The following is a 22,286-nucleotide window of genomic DNA, read 5'->3' on the forward strand; positions in this document are numbered from 1 at the left end:
GCCCCACCATTCAACAAGACCTGAAGTGGATCAGTTCCACTTTCCCGCTTCCTCCCCATGACCCTTAATTCCCTTGTCTATGGGAAACCTATCTACCCGTGACTTAAATATATTCAGCAAGGTAGCCTCCGCCACTTCAACGGGCAGAGAATTCCAGAGACTCGCCACCCTTTGAGTGAAGACGTTCCTCCTCAACTCCGATCTAAACTGCCCCCCCCCCCACCCGGACCTTATTTTGAGGCTGTGTCCTCTAGTTCTGCTATCCTTTCTAAGCGGAAAGAATCTCTCTACCTCTACCCTATCTAGCCCCTTCATTATCTTATATGTCTCTATAAGATCCCCCCTCAGCCTTCTAAACTCCAACGAGTACAGACTCAGTCTATTCAATCTCTCCTCATAGGTTAGCCCCCTCACCTCCGGTATCAGCCTAGTGAACCTTCTCTGCACTCCCTCCAAGGCCAATATATCCTTCCGCAAGTGCAGCGACCAAAACTGCACCAGTACTCCAGTTGCGGCCTCACCAGTGCCCTGTACAGTTGCAGCAAGACCTCCCTGCTTTTATATTCCATCCCCCTCGCTATAAAGGCCAACATTCCATTCGCCTTCTTGATCATCTGCTGCACCTGCAGACTGGGTTTTTGCGATTCGTGCATAAGGACCCCCAGGTCCCTCTGCACCATAGCATGCTGCAGCTTTTTGCCCTTTAAATAATAATCCCTCCTACTATTACTTCTACCAAAGTGGATAACCTCACATTTGCTAACATTATACTCCATCTGCCAGGTCCTCGCCCACTCACTCAGCCTATCTAGATCTCTCTGCAGACTTTCCGCGCCTTCCACGCAATTTGCTTTTCCACTCATCTTCGTGTCATCAGCAAATTTCGTTACCCTACACTCAGCCCCCTCCTCGAGATCATCTATGTGAATGGTAAACAGTTGAGACCCCAGCACCAATCCCTGCGGCATCCTACTAGTCACCAACTGCCAACTAGAATAGCATCCATTGATTCCAACTCGCTGCTTCCTATTAGACAACCAATCCTCTATCCACGCTAACACCTTACCCCCAACTCTGTGCACCCTAACCTTTTGCAGCAACCTTTTGTGAGGCACCTTATCCAACGCCTTCTGGAAATCTACAAACGCCACATCCATCGGTTCCCCTCCGTCTGCTGCGCTAGTCACATCCTCATAGAAATCCAATAAATTCGTTAAACACAACTTCCCCTTCACGAATCCGTGCTGTGTCTGCTTGATCAAACCGTTCTTTTCCAGGTGCCTCACTATTTCTTCTTTGATGATGGATTCTAGCATTTTTCCAACTACGGGCGTTAAAATAACCGGCCTATAATTCCGTGCTTTTTGTCTGCTACCTTTTTTAAACAGCGGCGTGACATTAGCCGTTTTCCAGTCTTCCGGCACTTCCCCAGAGTCCAGTGAATTTTGATAAATAATTACTAAGGCATCCACTATCAGCTCTGCCATTTCTTTCAGAACCCTGGGATGCATTCCATCCTGTTCCAGGGACTTGTCTACCTTCAGTCCCGTTAGTCTATCAAGCACTAACTCTCTAGTAACAGTAATTGTGTTAAGGACCTCATCGCCTGCCATCCTTCTATCTTTAATGTTCAGCAAGCTATTTGTGTCCCTCCCAGTGAAGAATGACACAAAAAACTTACTTAAAGCCTCAGCCATTTCCTCATCACCCACCGCTAAATCCCCCCCTCTCGTCCTCCAAGGGTCCAACATTCACTCTAGCCAGTCTCCTCTTCTTTATATATTTGTGAAAACTTTTACTTTCATTCTTTATATTTAGAGCTAGTTTAGCTTCATACTCTATCTTTCCTTTCTTTATCACTTTCTTAGTCATTCTTTATTGTTTTTTAAATCTTTCCCAATCTTCTAATCACCCACCATTTTTAGCTGCTCTGAACGCATCAGCTTTTAATTTAATACTCTCCTTTATTTCCTTCGATAACCATGGCTGGTTATCTCTTCTCTTACAGTCCTTCTTTACCATCGGAATATATTTCTGCTGAGTACCAAAAAAGATCTCCTTAAAAATCCTCCACTGTTCCTCAGCCGTCCTACCAACCAATCTGCGCCCCCAATCTACATTCACCAATTCCGCCCTCATCTTATCATACTCCCCTCTGTTCAAACAGAGGACACAGGTTCGGGACCCTACTTTCTCATCCTCCATCTGCATCAGAAATTCAACCATACTATGATCACTTGTCCCAAGAGGATCCCTCACAAGAAGATCCCTAATTTTACCTGCCTCGTTACACAGTACCAGATCTAAGATAGCTCCCTCTCTCGTAGGTTCTGTTACATACTGTTCAAGGAAACTATCCCGACAGCATTCCAAGAACTCTTCCTCAAGCCCACCACATCCGACTTGGGTCATCCAATCAATATGCAGATTAAAATCCCCCATAATTATCGCCGTTCCGTTTCTGCACGCATCAATTATTTGTCTGTTTATAGCCCACCCCACCTCAAAGTTATTATTTGGGGGCCTATAGACCACACCCACCAGCGTCTTTCTCCCCTTACTATTCCTTATCTCCACCCACAATGATTCCACGTTTTGCTTTTTGAAGCCTATACCTTCTCTTACTACTGCCCCGATTTTATCCTTTATTGACAGAGCTACCCCACCTCCTTTTTCTATCCTTCCTAAACGCCTGATACCCCTGAATATTCAGTTCCCAGACCCGGTCACCCTGCAACCACGTTTCCGTAATGGCTACTAGATCATATCCATTTGTGCTGATTTGCGCCATCAGCTCATTCACTTTGTTCCGAATGCTTCGTGCGTTCAGGTAAAGTGTCTTTATACCAGCCTTTATCTGGGCCTTATTTGTAGAAACGCTACTAACCTCTCTCATGCCTTCTACTCCTTTAATTAGTGGAACATCCTCAACATTAACCTACATACGTACCCTCTCCTTTACTTCAGGTTCTGTAATTTCCCCCACCCCTGCACCCTCCCCCCCCCACTAATTAGTTTAAAGCCCTATCTATAGTCCTAGTTATATGATTCGCCAGGACTGTGGTCCCAACACGATTCAGACGAAGACCATCCCATCTGAACAGGTCCCATCTGCTCCAATACTGGTGCCAGTGCCCCATAAATTCGAACCCGTTCCTCCCACACCAATCCCTGAGCCACGCATTCATCTCCTTAATCCTATTTACCCTGCGCCAATTTGCGCGTGGTTCAGGTAGTAATCCAGAGATAACCACCTCGTTGGTTCTGCTTTTTAATTTGGTTCCCAGATTATCATACTCCCTCTGCAGATCCTTAGTTCCTATTTTGCCTATGTCGTTGGCACTCACATGAACCACGACGACCCTACAATGCCAATTATTGCAGCCCATCCAACTTTCCTCTACACACTGCATTCAGCTAATTTAATCTAAGAAGAGGAACAAGAAAATCAGTTCGTTCTGCAATAGTGTGTCAAACAATAAAAAAAAGCACGCATGTCCCAGAGAAATCATCCAAATTTGAGTTATTCTGATCTACTTAGGGAACAAATAACTTTTTGTTTCACGTACACAAAGTTTGAAATCCCAGTTACAAATAGGAGAATAAAGCTACAAGATTCTACTGTTCTAAACAAGCAAACACTTTACTAGAAAAGCCAGAAAAGTAAATAATCTATGATACATATCTAATATTCTAACATTCAGAATTAACAAGGTAAATATGAATTAACCAACAAACTGTGATATTAAATTGCAGAAGCAACCAAGGCAGATCCCATGCATTTCTCAACAACCCAACAAGGTGTCAGTGATCACAGAGTTACAAAATCTTATTAGAACTCTTCCCCCTTTTGAAGGATTTCAACTCCTTACTTTCAAACAGCTAGCCTCTGAATTCCTGAACAGCCACTTCAACTCAGGCTGCCTCACCTGATGGCTCAATCACTTCTCCTGAGACAGTATTCCATGGGATTCACAAAGTTGCACTCCCATCTCTAATTAGTAGAACAAACCCAGCTCTTTCAGTGACATTAGCTTCGCCGAGATTTTTCCTAACTCCAGTCTCACCACTGCACTGTGCTAAAAATGGGTCCCAAGGCTTCTCTCAGCACAGAACCAGAAACCTGTCGTCACCTTCTCAATTTTCCAGGACTTCTGCATCCTGACTGCATTTAACAGCTCCCATAGGTTTTCTGTAAGCTGCAAACCCCACAATGTCCAAACTTCAACTCCACCCATTTCCATAGCAACATAGCCTTTCAGAGTTCTCACTGAATGCTTTTGAACTAATTTAGCTCTAACTCCCTAAACAAAACGTTGCTCTGGACTACACTCAACATGTCTCCAATTCTCCTGCTAAGTAAACCCAAATGCTGTTTATGGTACTTACCTTTCCAGCTGTTAAACCCTTAGGTCAACATGGCCCCAACTTTTCAAGTGTCATAGGCTGCCTTATTTGCATTTATCCCATTTTCTACAGTTAAAACTTTAATCTATCCTCAACTAAACAATATCACTAAAATATTAACATGGACCACAAACTTGACATTTGTCACAGAGTATTAGTCATGGCTGTATTTTAAAGCAGGTCATCCGAGATGGAGAAGTCATCACTGCCTCAGCTACTAAGCTAGAGGATAAAACATAATCCCAAATCATAATAATATGGAAACAGATTAAATCTTACTTTTAAGGGTGTGCTTTTTTTTTCAATATGTGAGGACAGACATTGAAATTATTGGGTTTTCATACTGAATATCGGAGCCCAACTCTCAGAAATTACATCCCAGGATTCGATGACACCTTCAACTTCATCTCTGATGCACGATAATTTATTTCTGCAGTCCCTCCCAATCAGCAGTAATTTAAAACTTGCTGTTAATGGAATACTATACAGTTTTAAATCAGTGTTAATTGTTGTAGTCACAAGAGTTCTTTCTGGCACAGCCATCTTATAACTCATATGATGGTAATATTCTTATTTATTGAAGTACACCTACCTAGAACTCGATTTCTGTTGACTTTGTGAAGATCCTGCTTGCATAGGACTACTTTCTCTAGGCTTGGTCTTTTTCGATTTGTTCATAGAGCTTGGAGTTTCCTCATGTTCTGAAACACTGCTCTGAGGTAGAAATGAAGTGGGTTCTTCTGGTAGCTTGTTTCCATTATCGGCTGCACCCCATGTTGACGTTCTGTCGTTTTCATTGTTTGGTTTTTGAAAACAACTTCTATAGGAACTGAGAGATTCTGGCATGCGGTTAGACGAACTAGGAAATCTGACGCCCCATTCTTCATCCTCAGGCTTCATAAACTTAGATTTTAAATTGCTTAAGGATAAAACTTTTTCCTTCTCCCTGTCATGAAAATTTTCGCTTACTAAATCTCTGGCAATATTATTTCTTTGCCCTGTCTGCTTATATTTTTCTTCCCTGGTTCTGTTAATTTCTCCACTATCATCTGTACACTTATCTTTGGCAAACTCCATTTCTACCTCTTTGTATCTATCAGCAATATCTTTCAGTGTATTATCCCTTTCTTTCCACTTGAATTGGTCCTGGAAACTTCCTTTTGATCTTTTTCTTTCTGTATCTCTGTCACTTCCCTTATATCTGTCTTTGTCTCCACTGGGTCCCCTTTCGGAACCATATTCTTTTCTTTCATATTGATCAGAACTCCAGTTTCTTGGTTTTTTCCAACTCTCTCTCCGCCTACCATCGTCTTGATATTTTAACACTGCAACTTTTTCAGCTTCTCGTAGTTTCTGTTGGAATAGCTCCATAGACTAAAGGGGAGAGAAAAAAAAATATTCACTATTATTACATTTCGATATTGATTGTTTTCATTATCACTTCATTGTACAGTTTTAATTCTTTGCAATAAAAATAATCCAATAAGACCACTTTTTGCCCATCACTATAATTCCACAAAACACACAAAAACTTTCTCAGAGTGCTGTTTTCAGATTAGAACTGAAGCATTGAATTGAACTGAAAGTGGAAAGCTACGTAGACTTAAGCAAAACGTGTAATATCAATTAATTATTAACAGAATTTAAGTTACCTTCTACATACTATCGAGACTCAATCCATTCTGATGCAGGAGTTTGTTGATTTTGACAGATCATTTTAATTGTTATTGTTTGTAATAACAATAAATAGGTTGTGGAAAAATTTTGTCCTCGTGACAATTAATTAAGTTTTAAAAAACATTCTAGCCAGTATGAAATTAATTATGAATGGCCCATTTTGAACACTGATTTTTGTATATTCAAAATTAAAAGAATTTCATTACAACCGAACATCCAATCAGAAAGTTCCTATATCAATCCTACTGAGTCACTCCTTAAGCACAATGTTCCCAACTAACCCAGTTTCAGTTGAGAATCTGCCAAAACAGGCAATTTCTTTCACAAATGTTACTGCTGGTGGGCACCAGTCAGAAGTTAGTTACTTCCTTAATTCTTTCATGCTTGTTGATCTGAAATCTGTCCCTGTGTGGAGTGAACGACCTGACCCTGGTACACTGCTTTAACTCTCCTTCAGTTTGCATTCCAGTGAAAGTTGTGCAAGGTTCCACCGAGCAGTGTAATTTCCTACGTTTGCCCTGATGATGATACCCGACATTCACAGAGAGCCATCACTGGCTGGGGAGCCACAAACATTCTTTCCAGTTGAAGCAACAATTTGCTTGCACTTCTTTCAATTAAGTCTATTGTATTCACTGCTCACAATGTGATCTCCTCTACACTGGGGACACTAAACACAGACTGGGTGACCACTTTTCAGAATACTTTTGCTCAGTCAGCTAACATAACACTGATCTTCCTGTCATATGCCATTTCAATTCACCATTTTGCTTACCATAGAATCCCTACCGTACAGCAGGAGGCCATTCAGCCCATCAAGTCAGAACTCACCACAATCCCATCCTGACCCTATTCCTGAAACCTCATGCATTTACCCTGCTAATTCCCCTGATGCTAGGATCAATTTAGTACGGCCAATCAGCCTAGCCTGCACATCTCTGGACTGTGAGAGAAAGCCAGAGCACCCGGGGGGAAACCCAGGCAGACACGGGAAGAACATGCAAACTCCACACAGACAATGACCCGGGGCCAGAATTGAACCCGGGACCCTGGCACTGTGAGGTAGCTATGCTACCCACTGTGTCACTTATATGCCCACATTTCTGTATTTGGCCTGCTACAATGTTCCTGTGAAGCCCAATGCAAGCTAGAGGAATAGCATCTCATTTTCCAATAGGCATATTACAGTTTTTTGGACTCAATACTGAATTCAACAACTTCAGACCATGAACTCTATTCACCATTTTGATGTACCCGCTTCTCAAGTGCCAGTCTGCATCTTGCTCTCATGTTTTGCTTTCAGACAAAGATAATGCTTTTTCTGCAATTATCGCATTCTGCTAATTTAGTTTCAGTCAGTGCTGTCCTTAATTCCACTATAAGATCTGCTTCAGTGTATATATTATCTATCATTATCACTGCCTTTGTATTTCATATATCTTTGTCATTTAATTTCTCCTGACCTCCAACCTAACCTTCCCCCTTTTTTCAAAAGGATAAAACCCATCGCATTTATACCAGTTCCGATGAAGAGACATATTAGACTCAAAACATTAACTCTGTGCTGCCAGTCCTGCTGAGTTTTTCCAGCAGCTTCTATTTATATTTCAGATTTCCAGCATCTGCACACAGTATTTTACTTTTATTGATGTTTATTTGCTCGAGACCTAGTAGAAGTCTTGAAAGTTACAATCTTGTCATGCAATTTTTTCAAGTCAGTCACTGGGAATTCCAATTTATTTTTAAAAGTTAACAGTTTCTAACGAGTTGTCTCTAAGGAAGACTAATTGTTTACCGTCTATATAAATGTGTACATTTTTAAAAATTTGTTCATGGTATGTAGGTGCGCTGGCTGGGTCAGCATCTATTACCCATTCCAAAGGGCATTTAAGTGTCAACCACATTACTGTGGATCTGGAGTCACATGTAGATAGGCCAGAACAGGTAAGGACGACAGATTTCCTTCCCTAAAGGATGTTTGAGAATCAGATGGATTTTTACAACAATGGTTTCATGGTCATTATTATACTTTTAATGCTGGATTTTCATTGAATTCACATTTCACCATCTGCCATGGTTGGATTCAAACTTGGATCACCAGACCATTACCCTGGATCTCTAGATTATATGATGCATCTGATTTGAGATGACATTGGATCAGCTGATTCAGCAACAATACCACTACACCACTGCCTCTGCAATACTGATATCAATACTGCTGTTTTCATATCAAGTATCAAGGAGAAACACAGCTCATGGATACATATGTCTTCAGTGCAAATATAATATTTGAGATAACGTGGAACATTTCTCATCAAGACAGTTTGATTTTGTCTGCTCAGGAGATACTATGTACAACAATGCACTGCCTGTCTCTCAACTAATGCTTGTGCTGTTTCATTTCACCTTCTATACTCTGCTCGACTGTTCCAATATCAGCTCAAATCAGATATAACATATATATTTGCCAGGAGGCAAGAGTGGGCACAAGGGGAAGAGGGGCTGAGGTTAGCTGTGGAAGCACTGTGGGAAAGGTCATGTGAGCAAGTAGATCACAGAAGAGGAAGTCTGTGGCAAACAACTTTCAAGTGAAACTGGCAACGTTAAATGGCTATATTGACCTTACTTCATTCACAACATTAAAATGAACCACCAGTGAGTCAATGTTAAGTGGGTATTTAATAAACAGAAAGATTTGAAGACAGATTGTTCCTATAAATAAACCTGTAGAAGTGTTAAATTACTCTTTACAAATGGAATCAAACAACATAAAGTAAGAATGTATCTCTGCATATTATTGGGAGTAAATTATTTGAGATCACTTTTTTTTACTTTAAAGGAACTAAATCATGGCTCTAGCAAAAAAACAACTGCATAGAGAGACAAAATCAGCATTAGTGTAATCTGTAAAATGTGGAATTGCAAGCTAGAAACTCAGTTGGGAGAGGAATTATCCCATCTCAAGTGCAAATTTAATTTTGTTCCATTGAACCAAAGCTACTTCTGCATTACAATGCCTGGGGCTTGCAGAGTGTCCAGAGTTTTCTTGTTCGCAGGCACTCATCTATGTAATAGGTCTATCATCTTAGTTTTAACATCAATTACATTTTGTAATACAACTCAGTGCTTTCTATGTAAAAAAAGGTATTTAAATCTTCTGTTATGGCTTTGACAAATGATACTAAATGAAATGTTATCATGTTTTTAATAAAAGAAATTCTATGTGTAAATTTACTTCATGGCATTTTTCAACTATTAATGATGTTCATCAGTTTGCTGTTTAGAAGTGTATTGTCATTCATCACAATTGAATGAATGGCAATATAAAGCTTTAAACTCATTATTTTATACTAGCTTGGAAAATGAACATTTTTTTGTTAAAGCAAATTTATTTCGTTTTCACACACATTGTAAGAGAAACAATCATACTGCAGGCTGTAAACAGATTAAGCATTAGAAGGCTTCAGAACAATAAATGCAATCAATGTGATCTGTCAAATGCAATGTTGTGCATGAGATCAATTACTGAACTTTATTGGGAATGGATCTATAGAAATGTGGGTTCTTATCCAAACATGATAATTCAAAAGGAATATTAAAAGTTTGGGAATTAGAAATTGAAGGTTAACAGAGAATAGCAATTCAATAATAATTTTGGCTGGTTTCTTAAAAAAGCTTTTACCCCGTATCTTGTAGCAACTATATCCTCCAAAGGGCACTGCTCTCTCTCTGCCTGTTCCTTCATACGTTTGTACGATTGTTTCAGCCACCTCAGCCCACCATCTTCTATCATAGCAGCTATTGGTTCAAAAATATTAGGAATATGTTTCAGGTTCAATCATTTACAAAATTCATTATCTTTAAATTGAAATCATGACATTATTAAAATTGGCAATCTTCTAAAAGAGGACTATTGTTCTAGTTATACAAAATAACGAACCTTACCAATCAATGAATCATCCTACTTAATTTATTGAATAAAATGACTCCTAACCAGCCCAGATTCTTTATTTATTTTTATTTCCTTTCCTCCAGGAAGTAACAAGCATAAAAAGGAACCTGTAAATGTGGTGTATTTGGATTTCCAAAGAACATAAGAAGCTATATCAAAAGTTAAACAACACAAGAGCACAGTGTAGGGGGTAACATATTAGCATGGATAAAGCATGAGCTAGCAAACAGGAAGCAGCATGGTGAGAATTCCTCAGTGTCAAAACAATTAACAGGATTCCCAACCTGTGGATCATTTGTTAATGCAAGGTCAGGCATCAACTCAGGACACTAAATATTTAACCATGCACCTGTGCTCAGAAACGTTCTTAGTAGTCATGATGTGGAGATGCCGGCGTTGGACTGGGGTAAACACAGTAAGAAGTCAGACTTCTTACTCAGAAATGTTGCCAAATTTCATATTGTGCTTTCTTTTGGCCCTTCCCAAATGTTACAATGTTCTGAACACAAAGTGTTAAGAGGGTGAGCTGTTGCTGCAAACAGCAAGCTAATGCATTCGACTATCGCTTCAAAAGTTGCTAAATGAGGGCATAAATCTCTAACTGGTAGAGGAAAATTCACAATCTGTATGTCAGTCATTCTTAAAGCACAAAATGAAGAAAGACAGCATGACTTGGACACTTTAAGAATCGAGTTTTCGTAGCGATTAGGCTTAGAATATTCAGAGAACTCATCAATGCTCTGAGGTATTCTCATCCTCATCCCTCCTACCAACATCAAAAACATGGCATGAAGTGGCAAAGTTAGAAATTCAGGAAGGAGTCTTAAATCAATATTCTAATTTGCATAAGACATGCTTCAGGTAAGGAATAGGAGTAAACAAAAACTTCAGGATGGAATAATGTCACAATTCCTCCTTTGTCTATTTGTTTTAGCTGCTGTCTTATATATAAAGTATTGATTATTTCAGGAGTCGTATGACAACAACTGGCTGTAAAATGCATCATGTACATTAAAAATCGAAAGTTTGGGGGAATAGGTCAGGAGAGCACCATCGTATCTTCAGCAGTCACAACTTCAATAATCCTCCAATTTGCAGCAGCAGAGGAGGAGCTGATATTTGGCGAACTCAATGTTTGAAATTGCTAATTTATTATTATTTATTAGTATCACAATTAGGTTTACATTAACATGGCAATGAACTTACTATGAAAGTCCCCTAGTCGCCACAGTTCCGTGCCTGTTCAGGTAAACTGAGGGAGAATTTAGCATGGCCAGTGCACCGAACCAGTGCGTCTTTCGGACTGTGGGAGGAAACTGGCGCACCCCGAAGGAACCCACGCACACACAGGGAGAACATAAAGATTCCACTCAAACAGTGACCCAAGCTAGGAATCAAACCCAGGTTCCTGGTGCTATGACGCAGCAGTGCTAACCACTGTGCCACCCATAAATATGAAATTAGGAGCTTGGATAAATCTGCCCATGCTCTTATTGCTGAAGTCTGAAGACAGCAAACATTCATCAAATCTGAATAGCCTGGATTCAAACACAGAGATCAGAAGTTAAACAAAGGTCTGCTAACCCGACAGCGACACTTAATCTTTCAGTGTTTCTACTAACTGAACAATGTACGTAAGATATTACAGGTTAAATTTCTCAAACATGTTTACATATTCAAGCACAATGATTCAGTGAACAGTTATAGAACACGATAACAAGAACCATTTAAAAACAGTTGTACACATGTTGGGTCTTTAGAATTAGACAGTCAAAATAGTTATATCATTACATTTAGTGTTACGAATGACTTTTTGTAGACAAAGAGAGCAGGTTAGAATAATTCCAATGAACTGGAATCATGGTTCAGGTATAATTGTGCACCGATGGAGGCTTAAAATTAAATCATTTTTCAGAATACAAATTTAATTTAGAGTATTTTAATTCAATAATTAAATATTTTGATTGCAGCTCCTGGTTTTTTTAAATATTTCTCTCCAAGGTAATAGTTTACATACAATTGCAAGGAATATACAGCCCATAAATGCGCTATTTAGCCCAACTAGTCTGTGCTGGTACTTATATTTCACACATCTCCTTATCTCAGCCTTTTAGTACATCTTCACATTCTTTTTTCCCCATATACTCATCAAGCTTTCTTCTGAAAGTACTTAAGCTATTTGACTCAAAAACTGCCTGTGGTAGCAAGTTATACATTGTAATTACTCTAACAATTTCTCCTTTTTTCCCTATTGGACTTTTAGTAACCCTCTTGCTTTTATAAACCTAGGTTTGGATTCCCCCAAAAGTGGAAATATTCCTGTCATATCCAACCTGTTCAATCTCGTTCAAAGGTACGTAAATCCCCAGGACCTGATGAAGTCTATCCCAGGAGGCGAGGGAGAAAATTGTGATTCTCCTAGCAGAGATATTTGAATCATCGACAGCCACAGACGAGGTACCTTAAGATTGAAGGGTGGCAAATGTTGTGCCTTTGTTTAGGAAGGGCTGCAGGGTCGGTGAACCTAATGTCTATAGTGGGTAAATTGTTAGAAAGTATTCTGAGAGACAGGATCCACCAGCGTTTGGAGAGGCAACAACTGATTAGGGACAGTCAGCATGGCTTTGAGAGTGGAAAATCATGTCTCTCAAAATTTGACTGAGTTTTTTGAAGGGGTAACCAAGAAGGTAGGTGAGGGCAGTGCGGTCAGAGTTATCTACATGGACTTTAGTTGGTTGTTGCATAAGGTTAAATCTCACAGGATCCAGGGAAGGTAGCTGATTGGATACAAAATTGGCTTGATGACAGAAGACAGGGTGGTTGTAGAGGGTTGTTTTTCAAACTGGAGGCCTGTGACCAGCGGTGTGCCTCAGGGATCAGTGTTGGGTCTACTATTATTTGTCATTTATATTAATGATTTGGATGAAAATTTAGGAAGCAAGGTTAAAAGTTTTAGATCACACCAAGATTGGTGACACAGTGGACAGTGAAGAACATAAGAACTAGGAGCAGGAGTAGGCCATCTAGCCCCTCGAGCCTGCCCCGCCATTCAATAAGATCATGGCTGATCTGTCGTGTCTCAGTTCCACATTCCCGCCCTCTCCCCATAACCCTTAATCCCCTTGCCTATCAAAAACCTATCAACCCGCGTCTTAAAAATATTTAGTGAGGCAGCCTCCACCACTTCAACAGGCAGAGAATTCCAGAGATTCACCACCCTTTGAGTGAAGAAGTTCCTCCTCAACTCCGTTCTAAATCGCGCCCCCTCCCCCCCCCCCCCCCCCTTTATCTTGAGGCTGTGCCCTCTAGTCCTACCGTCCTTTCTGAGCGGGAAGAGCCTCTCCACCTTTATCCAATCCATCCCATTCATCATCTTATATGTCTCAATGAGATCTCCCCTCATTCTTCTAAACTCGAAAGAAGATTGCAACTGGATCGTGATCAGTTGGGCCAGTGGGCTGATGAATGGCAGATGGAGTTTAATTTCAGTAAAAGCGAGGTGATGCATTTTGGTAGATCGAACCAGAGCAGGACTTACTCAGTTAATGGTAGGGCACTGGGGACAGTTATAGAACAAAGAGACCTAGAGATACAGCTTCTTAAAAGTGGAGTCACAGGTGGACAGGGTGGTGAAGAAGGCATTTGGCATACTTGGTTTCATTGGTCAGAACACTGAACACAGGAATTGGGATGTCTTGTTGAAGTTGTACAAGATGTTGGTAAGGCCACACGTGGAATACTGCGTACAATTCTGGCCATTACAGAAAGGCTGTTATTAAACTAGAAAGAGGGCGGAAAAGGTTTATTAGGATGCTTCCAGGATTGATGGTTTGAGTTATGGAGAGAGGCTGGATCAAGTAGGATTTTTCTCTCTGGAGCGTAGAGGCTTAGGGGTGATCTTACAGAGATCTATAAAATAATGAGGGGCATAGATAAGGTAGATAGTCAACACCTTTGCCCAAAGGTAGAGGAGGCTAAAACTAGATTTAAGGTGAGAGGGAAGAGAAACAAATGGGTCCAGAGGGAAAAATATTTCACACAGAGGGTGGTGAGTGTCTGGAACAAACTGCCAGAAGTAGTAGTAGAGCTAGTTACAATTTTGTCTTTTAAAAAGCATTTAGACAGTTTCATGGGTAAGATGGGTGTAGAGGGATGTGGGCCAAACACAGACAATTGGGACTAATTTAGTGGTAAAAACTGGGCAGCGTGGACAAGTTGGCCCGAAAGACCTGTTTCCATACTGTAAACTTCTATGACTCTAATCACTTCATAATTTTAAAGGCATCCATCAGCCAATCCACAAGTCTTCTATATTCTAAAGAAAAGGATCACAATATGTACAATCTTTCAGTTCAAGTACCACCTTTTAACTTTTTTCTGAACTTCCCCAGAGCTTCTGGGAAGATCAAAACCATCCAGGGTCCTATAAAGGTTCAGCAAAATTTCATTACATTCGAGTTCTATAACCCTAGAATTAAACCCCAATGCATTTGTAGCTTTTAAGTTTAATTTTTAAGTTTATTTACTAGTGTCACAAGTAGGCTTACATTAACGCTGCAACGAAGTTACTGTGAAAATCCCCTTGTCGCCACACTCTGGCACCAGTTCGGGTACACTGAGGGAGAATTTTACCTAACCAGCACGTCTTTTGGACTGTGGGAGAAAACCGGAGCACCCAGAGGAAACCCACGCAGACATGGGGAGAATATGCAGATTCCACACATAGTGACCCAAGCCAGGAATCAAACCCACTTTGCTGATCTGCAGTGCTGTTTTTAATTAGCTGTTCAAAAATATCCCTAGATCGTTTTGCTCTCTTACCTCAATTTTGTATTTAAAGGTCTGAGCTACTTTAAAAACCTGAGTATATAACATCCATCATATTATCCTTTATCTACTAATCCTGTCACTTTTTCAAAGAATTCTATCAGATTAGATAAGCACAGTTTAGCATTTTGAAATCCATGCTGGTGTTTTTTATTAATTTGTCTTGATACACTTTAACAATTATTTTGATATAGATTCCAATAACTTTATTGCCATCAATGATATGCTGACTGCCCCAGTTGTTCAATTTCCCTACTTGTAAACAGGCACAACATTAGCTGTCTGCCAGTCTTGTGGCACTATCCCCTCTTCTATGTAGCTATGTTTCAATCATCCCTACAATATCTGGATCCTCTCTCAACTTATCCACTCTGGTTTATCCATACTATATATAATGCAACACCACAAATCATAATTGTTTTTATTTACTGTTTGTATCCTTTTGTTTTTAATAATTATTTTGTCATTACACTCTACAACTATAATGATCTGTGGTCATTTGTGTTATTCTCTCCTTTAGTTTGTCCATTGCTCTCTCGTCGATTCTTTCACTGTTAGGTTTCTGTAATTTCTAGCTGATTCCACCACCACTAGCACCAATCCCTGCATTGTATTAATAAAACATCTTATGTACAACTTTAGTTATCCTTTCCATTTGGACCTTGGTCCCAGAACCTTCCTGTCCCAGTACTGTTGCCATGAAATAGAATCCCTCATCCCCAAACCATCCCTTTAACTACAAGTTAATTCCCTAATCAGTTTGGCCCAATGCCAATTTGCAGGTGACTGGGATAATAATTTTATTCGTTAAGAAAAATAACAGGTCTTGGTGACAATTATCAAATAATCAACATTTTTATAACAAGGTTGATTAGTTGTAAATATGAACTAATTTCAACTTTGAAATCTTAGAAAGATTTACTACTGAGCAGCAGTAGTTCTCCACTAAAATAGATTCTTGAGCCGTCATTAAAATGTTTGAAGTTAGCAATGAAGGAAATAGTCCACATCTCTGCACCCCTAAACAGTGCGGTACTGTCACATACAGCCTTAGTTCAAACAAAAAGAGCTGAACTCCAGAGGTGAGGCAAGAGTGATTGCCTCTGATATCAAGGCAGCATTTAATCGAGTATGGCATCAAGGAATCCTAACAAAATTGAAGTCAATGGGAATCAGGGGGAAAACTCTGCACTGATGAGAGTCATACCTAGCAAAAAGAAACTTGTGGTTGTTGGAGATTAGTCATCTCATTTCCAGGATATCGCTGTCCTAAGCCCAACCATCTTCAGATGCTTCATCAATGATCTTCCCTCCATCATAAGGTCAGAAGTGGGAATGTTCACTGATCATTGAACAATGTTCAGCACTATTTGTGATTCCTCAGATACTGAAGCAATCCATGTTGAAATGCAACAAGATCTGGACAATATCCAGGCCTGGACTGACAAATGGCAAGAAACATTTATGGTACACAAGGCAAAGACCATCTCCAAAAAAAAGAGAATCTAACCATTGCCCAATGACATTTAATGGCATTCTTCATCACTTAATCCCCCACTATCAACATCCTGGATGTTACCATTGAACCAGGAACTGAACTGGACCAGTCATAGATACTGCGGCTACAAAAACAGGTCAGAGGCTAGGAATCTTAGGGTGAGTAATTCATGTCCTATCTTCCCAAAGCCTATCCCCAAGGCACAAGTCCGGAGCGTGACGGAATACTCTTCATCTGCCTGGATGGGTGCAGCTCCAAAAACACTCAAGAAGCTTGACTCCAGCCAGGACAAAACAACCTGCTTGATTGGCACCCCATCCACGAACACCCCATCTCATCTACAGCATTCACTCCATCCACCACCAATGCTCGGTGGCAGCAGCGTGTACATCTACAAGACGGAAATCACCTTCAATAGCATCTTCCAACTCACAATTACAAGCATCTAAAAGGACGAGGGCAACAGTCACTTGGGAATACTATTAGCTGGAGGTTCCTGTCCAAACCTTCCACCATTCCAACCTGGAAATATATCTCCATTCCTTCATTATCTTGGGCCAAAATTCTATCAGTATTGAAGGAAGGAGTCCATTGAATGTCCTTTGCATTTTCTGCTATCCCCACTGTACAAGCAATGGATTTCTCACAAGTTTCATTTTCTGATGCAGCTTTCTCTGTGAAAATTCCTATCATTTATACTAGTGCCATTACTTTTACACCCATTTCCTTTTTTGAAGATTTCTTAAGGCTTCCTATTACTCCCACTGACCTACCATCCCACTTGCAACAATTTGCTTTTCTTTACCCTGCCTCATGGCATTAAAAGCATACTGATTTCTTTCTATCACTTTTATTCTCTTCACTAACATTTAACCAACTGGAACAGCTTCTGACTTCTTCCTAAAATTAGATTCTTTTCTATTCCTCCAGATTCTTTGTGGGTTTAACAATGGAGATCTAGCTTGTGTGATATATCATACCCATCTACCAGAACTGCTGCTTCCTTTACCTTAAAAACTTAATCTTCTGGGTGTGACCCAACAGCTACTGGCATGTTCCTAAATTCTTAGTTCTCTCACATTCTCCAAAGTTTACTCTAATCTCACTGATTGAAACCACAGTCAAACATTTCTTTCCCCCCAAGCAAATTCTAGAAAAGTTTCATTTAGTCTTTTCTTTAATCTGAAATTGCAGCTGATCTGCATGCTTCAGGATCAAGCCTATAAGCATTAAGTTCTGCAGTTTTAACTATCTCATAATCTGAGGAATGTTCTTTCGAAAAATTAGAATACATGTCCATAGTCTTCCTGACCAAAAAGCTTTGTGAAACGAGAGTCCATGAATCCATTGGCCAGTTTAGCTTTGTGGCCACCTTTTCAAATGAAATAAAATATCTCTCAACTCTATCTTCAGAATTTAGGAACTATGCAAACACTCAGTTATATCATAGCTCAGAGTGGGACTTGATTTCTCTTTCATCCAATAACCCAAGCTCATGTTGCTTGATTTCTTTATCTTTGAAACTCAAGCTTTTGCACTTCTATTTTTTTTTCACTGATACTTTTTCCAGTTCAGCCTTTTCATTTCTTTCTCTAGTTCAAGTTGACTTTATTGCAACCGAATTCAGTCCAACTCACTTGATGTCTGATTTAACTGTTGTCTCTTCCAATTCCAGATGCTGTGCTCTGTCCTCGATTATGTCTGCTTTTGTAACCCCTATTTTTAACAATGTGCAGAAGTTCAGAATCAGCACTGACCGTAGTTAACTTCACCAACCAATTTTCAAATGAGGAATTCTAGTGTATGTTAATACTAACCAGAATTTGACATCAGAGGAACCAGAGAGCTTATTTTGTCCCAATAAACCACACATTTCAAATGAGTTATCAAAAATAAATTTGTTATTGCAGTTACTGGGAAGGCCACAAATCATTCTCCTATCATTTCAAATAAATAAGGATGCAAGATGATGAAAGTAACAATGCATTTGAAATAGAAGCAATATAAACCACGACACTGAGCTGAAATTGGCATCACATTTACCTTTTTGAACTGGTGCAGAGTCACTTTCCTCAGACGGCAAGCCAGACCCTCCATCTTTCCAATAAGGATTCAATTCTCTTTTGTGTATCTCAGCCTATAATGGGAAAAATCAATTAAAGAAATTGGAAACATAACCATAGTTACAGCACGTACAAAAGAAAATAACTTGTTATGCTTTGTTCCAGTGTCTGTATGATATATTTGGGGATTTTTGCAAATGGATTTATTCATACCCACTAAAAGTAAACAAATCCTGCACTGACATTTATCAGTTCAGCTTATTACAAATATAAAGCTTACACATCATTGAAGCAAACCTGAAAGAGTAGTTATACAAAATAGGCAGGTAGGAAACTTAAATGGAATCAAAATCCTTATGGCACCGAAGGAGACCATTTGGCCCATCAAGTCCATGCCAGTTCTTTGGACAGCAATTCAGTTAGTTCCATTTCACTGTACTCTTGCAAGTTTACTTCCCTCATGGTTCCATCCAATTTCCTTTTGAATTCACTGATTATATCCACTTGCAACAACCTGGTAGGCAGCGAGATCCATGTCATTAACATTCACTGCATTAAAAAGATCTTCCTCACATCCCCCCCTGGAACTCATGCCGAAAACGTTAAATCTGTATCCCTTAGTGCTTCCACCATTAGCTAATGAGAACAGCTTTTCTTTGTTTTCTCTGTCTAACCCTGTCAATACTTTGTAGCCCTCTTTTAAATTTCCCAACAATCTTCTTTCCTCCACGGAGAACAACCCTATCTTCTCCAAACTAACTTTATAGTGAAAATCTCTGATCCAGGAACTAATTTGGTAAATCCTTCAGTAATCTTTTGAGTTTGCCAGTAAGCAGCAAAGCGTGTTTGCCCTGGGTACTCAGGTCATACTGCAGTGTGTCAAGTTTTTACCATGTCGACGGTAGTCATGATGTGGCGTTTGCTACAAATAAACCTATTGGACTTTAACCTGGTGTTGAGACTTCTTACTCAGTTTTTACCAACACGGCATAGGTGTCAAAGCCAAGCATACTGGCTGCCCAGTTGCTAGTTCCCTTAACCTATGAAACTGATGGAGACATTTTTTCTCCTGCTTTTCAACGCACCAAATGCATAGGTGCCAGTTTACCAACCCTAATTTCCCATTTATTACAGTTTCAAACTCCTTCTTACTGCTTTGCATCAGGATTCACCTTTGCTGCACCCACTAGGCATGAATTTCTAGCCTTGCAAAACTGGAACTTCATGCCTACCACATGCATAAGAATCGGATGTTTAAAGCTAGAAACAATACTTTTCACCGTATCCCAATACATGTGACAATAATAAATCAAATCAAATCAAAAACGCAGCAGGAAAGAGTAGAGCGAAAAACATTAACTGAGAATGAGGAAATTTGGGAATGTTACTGTCTCATTTTGCACTGTAATTAACTGTTTGAGAAGCTCAGCTAAACACTATCCCATCCAAGGCTACACTGTCCCACTAATACACCAGATTAAATACAATGGTTACTTGTTTATATCTCTAGGATACAATACAACAATCCCAGGAGTGTTACAGCGATAAAGTGAAAAAAAAATCTTCCAATGAAAACATCATCACTGAATGGAACATTATTGTGGATACTGGTACAACGTACAACTAATGGTAAGAACAAAATATAACATCTTCCACCTTTTGGAGGACTGAATATTCTTCTGGAATATATCTGGGAACAGGAATTGCGTACTATTATAAATCATCCAGAACAGGAGAAAGTATGGCCAAAATTCATGTCTCTAAAATACCCATGTGGTCCAAATTCAGCTTTGGAAAAGGAGCTCAGAAAATACCAGGCATTTCCCTTTATTATTCATTGCATTCTTTATTTGGTTATTTTTTGCCTGTTTGAAGTTTTTGGGTCTGAAATTTTAGAAAAAGCTATTCTAAGTACTGTTGCCTTATTAACAGATAAACCCCAGATCAGGAAATCTAGATTGAATAACACACACTGCCTGAAATAAATTCAAACTACTGAGAATACTGTTTGACAACTATAAATTTCATGTGATCCGTGAAACCCCATTGTACACACCTAAGTAACCTGAGGACAAAATGTCTGGACACTCCCAACCTTCAATAAATATGGCAAAGAAAGAAAAAAAGTTAATTAATTCACAACAGAATTTGGATGTACTCCCTATTACTAAAGCTGGCCTTAACAAGAAAGATGTGGATAATCACAAGTTTAAAAGAATCTGACAGTTTATGGAAATCAACCAGGCCTAACCGTTACAGAATTAATCCACTAACTGCATCAGAATCATCCTGCTCTCCTAATACAGATGACTTTCAAATACAGAAACAATACTTTTCACTATATATTCACATGTGACAATAATAAATCAAATCAAATCTTTACTTAACACTGCCAACATGGAATACTATCAAATAGGAGACTAATGCAAGGAGGAAATGAGAAGCTGTTGTTTTAGGGAAAGAAATGTTATGAGACAACTACCTGGTTTTGGGTAGAAAAAACTTCTTTGCAATCCAACCAAGAGGTAGCATCTTGATGGTCGGGAAACCCACAGGATCAGGTAACTTCAATGCAGAGCAAAATTAGGCAGGATAAAAAACCCAATTATCTTTCGTTTTGCAATGATGGGTTCGATGCCCATAACTCTAAAACAGACACAAGGGACCAGATTTCGCAGTCCCAAAATGGAATCAGAGACAATACAGAAAAAAAATTGGCCACCGCAAGTTGCAAGTGGAACTGACACCTATCTTTCCACCTGTAGCCATTTAGGCATGCTGTGGAAGTATGAGTAGGAAGCTCGCCCAACCCTACCGAATGGTCCATGATCAGATCTTGCAGGATTTTCATCAGGGAAGCCCTCTGTGAACCCGCAAGAGTTTTTTTTTTAAATATCTGCTTCCAGCAGTTTCTATAGTTCTTTATTTTTCTCTGCATCCGCACCCAAGCTTAACTAGTCAAGCATTGTGAGTGTCAATAGTAAATAGACTCTCATAATCAAAAGCAGATACTAAGGTGGCACAGTAACATTGTGGTTAGCACTGCTGCCTCACAGCACCAGTCTTGAGTGCCTAATGCGCACCTGCCAACTCTTGAACTCTTACTGCCATATAACGCACACATTTGAGCATTGACTGACAGTGTGCAGGACCACCGTCTGCCCTTGGAAGAAAGTCCTGCCCATGAGAACTGCTGGCCTATCTGATTTTACATTTCCCATGCCCCCCACCCCACCCCTTCAGAACCCACACTTTGAAAATTCTGCCTCATAACACTCAACAGCAATAGTACAATCAGCAATTGTGTCAACATTTAGTTTTTCATGAATCTGTCTCCCTGGGCGGAATCCTACCAGCCATTCACACCACGTTCCTGCTGCAAAGTCGAAGAATTTGACGCCCAGCAAAATATTACATTCTGCACCCTCTCCTTTCCTTCCCTACGTTTTGTCTGTATAGCACAGAAGAAACAATATTTTTTACTGTATCCCAATACATTGACAATGATAAATCAAGTCATCGTTCACTGCAGCGGGGCGAGAACAGTTTAATACTCTTTCAGGCCCTTGCTTTACACACACAGCCTTTCCTTGTGTTGACATGGGCTGCCACCAGCAGGACTGGAAGAATCCATCAGAGAACGTCCAGAAAATTCCAACCCTTAATCTTCAAATGGGAATGAGCAATGAGACTGAGAATCTTATGAACTGCTGTGACAATAATAATCTCTCCCTCAATGTCAACAAAACAAAGGAGATTGTCACTGACTTCAGAAAGCGTAAAGCAGAACATGCCTTTGTCTACATCAATGGGGATGAAATAGAAAAGATCGAGAGCTTCAAGGTTTTAGGTGTCTAAAGCA

General features: G+C 39.8%; 1 protein-coding gene across 2 annotated transcripts in view; it reads right to left on the minus strand.

Annotated features, from left to right (window-relative positions):
• Positions 1 to 22,286, minus strand: part of cwf19l2 (CWF19 like cell cycle control factor 2) — a 127,963-nt gene that overhangs the window by 63,648 nt on the left and 42,029 nt on the right. For both annotated transcript variants that reach the window (XM_080197234.1, XM_080197233.1), the window contains 3 exons: positions 18,405 to 18,498; positions 9,767 to 9,882; positions 5,000 to 5,781 (listed from right to left, as the gene is read on the minus strand). In XM_080197234.1, the coding sequence (XP_080053360.1) occupies positions 5,000 to 5,781; positions 9,767 to 9,882; positions 18,405 to 18,498 (992 nt within the window). The remainder of the gene's footprint in view (positions 1 to 4,999; positions 5,782 to 9,766; positions 9,883 to 18,404; positions 18,499 to 22,286) is intronic.

Source organism: Carcharhinus amblyrhynchos, chromosome 10, assembly GCF_965287045.1.
Source record: "Carcharhinus amblyrhynchos chromosome 10, sCarAmb.v2.hapA, whole genome shotgun sequence".
Classification (NCBI taxonomy): Eukaryota; Metazoa; Chordata; class Chondrichthyes; order Carcharhiniformes; family Carcharhinidae; genus Carcharhinus; species Carcharhinus amblyrhynchos.